General features: G+C 54.7%; 1 protein-coding gene across 1 annotated transcript; it reads left to right on the forward strand.

Moving 5' to 3' along the window:
• Window positions 1-259: 259 nt before the first annotated feature.
• Window positions 260-5,432, forward strand: LOC142047956 (maestro heat-like repeat family member 5). Its single transcript, XM_075073828.1, has 5 exons — window positions 260-1,094; window positions 2,167-2,289; window positions 2,680-2,782; window positions 3,254-3,328; window positions 5,404-5,432. The coding sequence occupies exons 1-5, from the start codon at window positions 780-782 to the stop codon at window positions 5,430-5,432; spliced, it is 645 nt and encodes a 214-aa protein (XP_074929929.1). The 5' UTR covers window positions 260-779.
• Window positions 5,433-5,819: the final 387 nt, after the last annotated feature.

Raw genomic sequence — 5,819 nt, forward strand, 5'->3', positions numbered from 1 at the left:
CATAGTAATGAGCTGCCTTCTTCATTGCTGCAGGTGCAATCGTTACGGGCCAGCTGCCAGCGATCATGGACATGTTCTGTGACATGGATGGGGGGCGTGTCATGGGGGCCATGCATCAAGCTGGAGACATCATCTACCTCCTGGATGGGGAGGGGCTTGGCTCCATCTCCCAGGACATTGCAGTCTGCCTTCGCCCCTTCATTGACGACGTAAGGCTGGGAAACACAGGAGAACCCCATTCCCCTCCGCCTGTCTCTGGTGCCCTTGTCTCTCCCTCCCCATCCCCTTTCCTCTCACCCCTCAGCCCTGCCACCGAGCCTCCAAGGGGTGCCCCTGTCATGGCTGGGGAATCTGCTGTTCGCCCACCTCCCTCCCAGAGCTCCTCTCCGCAAACCTCAGCCTCAGCATCATGCTCCCAGCCCCTGCTGCTGCCTGGCCTGGGGGAGAGGTGCCTGCCACTGGGCAGATGACCAGCTGTCTGGAGAACACTGGCCCCCAAAGAGGTGGAGATCCCCAGCAGGAAAGAGGTGGCTTGGGAATGGCCCGGCTCTCAGGGGCACCGAAGAGCAAAAGAACTGCTGTCTTTTGGAGCAGCACCTCCCTGAAAGGCTCCAGCAGCTGCTCCTCCCCTTCCCCAGACTGGTCTCCAGCCGCCTTCCCTCCCTTTCCCCTCATCTTCCAGGCCTCGAGGATTCTGTGCTCTCCAGACAGACATTGTGTCTAGGACACCATGGGGCTGCACTGCCCTGCACAGTGTCTCAGGCCCTCTTCTGCACAAGATGTCTATGGCGCTGGCCTGGTGGCCTCACTGCACCCGCCAGCCAAGTCACTTAACATGGGGGAACGGCAGCAGCGTGCAGATTAGGACTCTGTCGCGTTATGCTCTGATCCTGCCTGGCTTTAACCGGGCTTTCCCCCTCCCTGTGTCTCATTGCCAGGAGAGGGGCAGTGTGCGCGCCGCTGCCATTTTACTGCTTGGCAACGTGGTGAGCAGCGTGAAGGACCCGGAAAAACCCATCGTGCAGCAGGAAATAATCAACTGCTTGCTCCCGCTGCTGCTGCACCTTGAAGACCAGAATGAGAGCGTGACACTGGTAAGTGCCACGCTCATTATTTCCTAAAGCGCAAAGAGCCAGAATCCCCTGGGGACCCCACTCCATTAATGACCAGAGCCCCTTGCCAAGTAGAGTCTTTTCCTCCCTGCTTCACTCCATGCTGGAGCCTAGTGCCTCCCCCATTCTCACAGCATACAGCACAATTGGCAAGAAAAGCCTTCTTCTGGGAAAGAGCCCTGAGCCTCTCCTGCAAAGAGAGGCCTCAGGTCTTTGGGCTGCTGCATCATCAAAAGCTTCACAAGAAAGGCAGCAAAAGAAAAGGGAGCATAGATCTGGAAGTGCTCTTTGGTTCAGGGAGCTGATATCTGCTCACAGCCTTCTGGAAAGTGGGTGCAGCTGCCCTGACTTCTTCCCTGGAGCTCCTGAGAGAACTTCTCCAGGTCCCAGCTTCCCACCATTCACCGAACGTTGCCCTCTTTCGTTGGGCCAACTGGGTGTGGAGGGAAGCCTGATCTGGGGGCCCCTTCGGTCCGACTCTTTGGGATCCCAAAGCTGACTCACGCTCTCATGCAGTCTCTTTGCGCCTAAGGACCGAGCTGTGGAGATCTCTTCTGAATCTTTCCAGGGCCGTCCATAGAGGGGCGCAGGGCCTGGGACAACACCACCTACTCTGCCCTAAGCCCCACCCCCACGCCATCCCTTCCCCCAAGCCCCACCCCACCTCTTCCCACCCCTGCTGCGTCCCCTGCCCCATCTCTAGACCTCCCTTCCCCCCAAGCCCCCACCCCCTCATTTCCCCAATGACGCTGGGAGCTGGTGAGGTGGGGCATAGCGTAGCGGGCCGGGAGTACTGCTGCTGGCCCCGGCATGGCCCAGCTCCTGCGTCCCCTGAAGTGCAGGGCCCTGGGGAACCGCCCCAAACCATCCAAAGACAGGACGGCTCTGGCTCTTTCCAGCCAATTCCCTCTCCTGAGCACACTCTTGTCTACAACAAATGACAGGAATCTCTACTAGCAGGAAAAGCAGGACAACAAGGGACGGGGAAGGTTCCATGTCCCCCAGACCGTCCCTCTCTCAGTCAGAACCCCCTTGGTCTCCCCTTCTCTTGCAGAGATGCAAACTGACGCTCTTCCGCTGCGCAGTCTTTCTCAGGTGGGCTCATTTGAAGACGCTGTTCCGCAGCATGGCCTGGGATGGCTCCACACAGCTCCTGAAGTGTGCCTGGAAGTGCTTGGTAGGTCAATACCTTGTGCCTTGAGAGTGGGAATGGGGACTTGAGGGAGACCTTTCTAACCCTACACCCTGAGGATCCATTCGCTTCCGGCGGGTGGCAGGACTCGATTCTGGGCTCTCTGCTGGTTCATTTCTGCAGGAGTTACAGAAATCCCTTCACATTTTTGAAATTTTTCTCCACAACTGTCAGACCTGCAAACTTTTCTCTCTTAAAATGAAAGCTGAGGTTCTGGAGAACACACTAGTAACTCCAGAGAGGTGCTGCTGTGGCGCATGGGCTCAGACTGGCTGTTGCCATGCCCTGGCTCTATGCTTTGGCTTCCCTGGACTAGTCCCTGTGGGAAGAACATGTCATTTGTATATTGTGCCTTTCTTCCTTCTTTCTTCCTAGATGCAGAACAACAAGAGCCACATCCCCAAATTCCTCTTCCAGGCCTTAGACTACCTGGAAAGCTCACAGACAACAATCAGACATTCTGCAGCCCTCTTCATTGGTAAGCAGAGCAACTTCACTCCAGCTTTTTGAACTGCTTCCTTCAAACCCTTTTCTAGACTGCTACTCTCTTCCCTCCGACAGCCCCAGAATATCCTGAAAGTGTGTGTGTGTGTGTGTGTGTGTGTGTGTGTGTGTGTGTGAGAGAGAGAGAGAGAGAGAGAGAAAAGAGAAAAATTAACATGACTTCCTAGATGAAGGGAGCATCTTAGCTGCATCGACTGCACCAACTTCCCCTGCCCACAACTCCTCTTTGCTGCACCTAGGGGAAACCAGCATGATGTGAATTCAATCTCCTTTGGAAATCAGTCTCTCAGTGACTTCTGGGCTTCTGATGCTTTATTTAATGTGCTTTGTGAACAGATACAAGGAATGTATTTAATTTCCCAAGGGCTGTCCTGGGGGAATGGCTGCATCTTTAGCAGTTTTCAGTGAAGGATTTGAACAGTAATGAGATTCATTGTCTGTCTAGGAAATACTATCCACCATTACTGCGACCTGTTGTCTGAAAGAGTGAATGAAGATGGCATCTCCCGCCTGTATGAAGGTAAGGAAATACCTCTGTGTGTGTTTGTGCCTCTGTGGGAAGTACAGGGGTGCAGCACAGGGCCTGAACACACCCTGGGTTTGAATGTGGCCCTCTCTGTCTAAGGACAGTGTTTAAGGAAGAAGGAAGTCAGGCGAGCTTTCATCGAGGTGCCCCAATATGTGTACGGGAGCAGGGAATTCCATCCCTAGCTCCTAGAATAGACGTAGGCTTAGAGCGGTGTGGGGAGACTGTCTTCACAGAGGTCAGAACGTCTCTAAAGGAAGGCCTGACAGAACTGAAAAGGACTGTTGTTATTATTAAGGGTGATGATGATGATGATGACAATAACCTCTTTAGGGAAAAGATTTCATCACTTGCTCTCCCTGTAATGGAGAGATTTCAGGGCAGGGAACCACTCAGAACTTGCTATCAGCTCTTAGGAAATCCCCTGAGTGCACATTGGAAACATCTTTCCCTGTGACCTCTTAAGGAAGGAAGGCCCAGGGCCACAAAGGATTTCAGTAGATGTCAGGAGTCTAAATCCCTTTGCGGATCTGTGCGTAAATGTTGGATGATTTCACACCTCTGCTGCTGTCGCTTTTCTGTTCCATCTCAAGAACAGTTGCCCCCACCTGCCTGTGTTTTAGTGTGTGGTCGTGTGTGTGGACGTGTGTATGCTGAGGGAGGGGGAAGTTACGCACAGAATGGGGCCTCCTTTCTGTTCAGGGCTATTTTAGGAGTAGCAGAGTTGTTGTTTCTGTGCCCCAGAGACTCTTGGGTAGCTAATAGCATGTGGCAATGGCCATCTGAAAGGGAGGTTTCCTAGGCACCAGTCGCATCAGCTCCATGGGGCTTTCAACGCCTTTCCTCTTTCTTTCAGCTTTTCAGGAAGTGCCTTTGACATCTGACAGGACCACAGGGCGCATCCTCCAAGATATTACAAATGGCTGCAGAAGCTTGGAAATCTCGTGTCTGGTTCCGCATTCGACTAGGGAACGGGACCGACACAGAAGACCTGTCTGTCCTGCTAGGTTCCTCCAAGGGTGTCTTTGGAACAGGGACTGAACAAGGAGGTGGATGTTGGCAGATGACAGAAAATTATGTAGGTCAGTGAGGCGTAGAGAAGACTTTGAAGAAGTTGAAAGGGATCTAATAAAGCCATGTGACTGGGCAGCACAATGGCAGATGAAAACCGGAGCTGACAAAAGCAGGGCCACACGCATGGAAAGCAGTGAGGTGAACGACTCCTCCATATCGCTGGTGTCAGACACCAAAGCACAGATGGTTGGGCCCAGTGGCTGGAGCGGGGTGGTGGGGCCTAGTGGTCAGGGTGGTAGAGGTCGAGCCGAGGGTGGAGCCGGAGTCAGGAGTCAAGAGCAGGATTGGAAGAGGCTAGGAGTAGGGCCAGGGTGGGATTAAGGATTCCTGGCCAATGGGAGCAGCGGGAGGCGGAGCCTACAGGCAAGAGCAGCTCCCGGGACAGAGGTTCCCAGTGCGGTGCTCGTCGCGGAGTCGCGGCTGGGGGAGAGAGGAATGGCAGCGCACGGAGCTGCCTCACCCCACCCCAGCCAGGCAGAGCCAGCCCGGCTGGAACGCAGCACACAGGGGCTTTAGTGGCTGTGCCACGGGGCCCACCTTAGCCCTACTCCTTTCATGAGTGCATCACTGCCCCACTTCTGCCCCAGCCCCACACACGCTTACAGGGCAGAACCCTGCAGCTGAGCTCTGAAATCTCTCTCACTGCAGTGAAGTTACTGCAGAGTCAGGACAACCCCACCTTTGGGCTCCATGTCTGACATCTCACCCCACTGCACAGAGCCCCACATTCACAGAGCTTCTGGCATGTGATTCCCTCAGTCATCAGAGCCAGGCAGAGAGAGGAGAAATTCTCCCAGACTCCCTTTATCCATTGCCAGCCCACAGGGGAGCGGAGGTTGCGGGGGGTTGGGGGCTCTCTTGAAGCAATGCCAGCTCTCAGGGGGAAGTTGCAAATGAGCATTACCAAAGTGCAGTGGTTTTGTGCTGTGGAAAACTACTCGGCTTGAAGGTTTGGTTCTTCTGATTTGTGTTCCTGCCCTTTCTCCCTCTTACAGACATCGAGAGGCTAACAGGAGCCAAATGAGCCCACCACTGATCACATCTCTTGGGAGACGCCAATGCAGCTGTTGCATGGGAAGGAGGAGAGAGAAGAGGCAGAGCAGGATGTGCTGGGGTGTGCACCAGCCACACATAAGCCCACAGTCTAGGCGGAGGAAGCCAAGCCCCTCCCCAGCCCTGCCGGACATGCTGCAACTGGAGCACCAGTGTGAAGGGGAGCAGCTCAGCTCAGTCTAGGCAGATGCCAAAAATGGAGGATGCACATTGTAGGTTCCAGTCCAGAAGCAGCTGAAGCCCCTGACTGCAGAGCCCTGAAGTGCTGAGACCCAACCCCATCCCCATCCAGTCGTGCAAGGAAGCTTGGAGTCTCTGGGAGTTTCCCATGCCCGGAACCCAGAGACCTCCAGCCCGT

Source organism: Chelonoidis abingdonii, chromosome 19 (assembly GCF_003597395.2).
Source record: "Chelonoidis abingdonii isolate Lonesome George chromosome 19, CheloAbing_2.0, whole genome shotgun sequence".
Lineage (NCBI taxonomy): Eukaryota > Metazoa > Chordata > Testudines > Testudinidae > Chelonoidis > Chelonoidis abingdonii.

Coding starts and splice junctions, on each gene's coding strand:
- LOC142047956 (XM_075073828.1), top strand. CDS start 780: ATGTCTATGGCGCTGGCCTGGTGGCCTCACTGCACCCGCCAGCCAAGT. Junction 2,290..2,679: donor AGTGTGCCTGGAAGTGCTTG/GTAGGTCAATAC, acceptor CTTTCTTCCTAG/ATGCAGAACAACAAGAGCCA. Junction 3,329..5,403: donor CATCTCCCGCCTGTATGAAG/GTAAGGAAATAC, acceptor TCCCTCTTACAG/ACATCGAGAGGCTAACAGGA.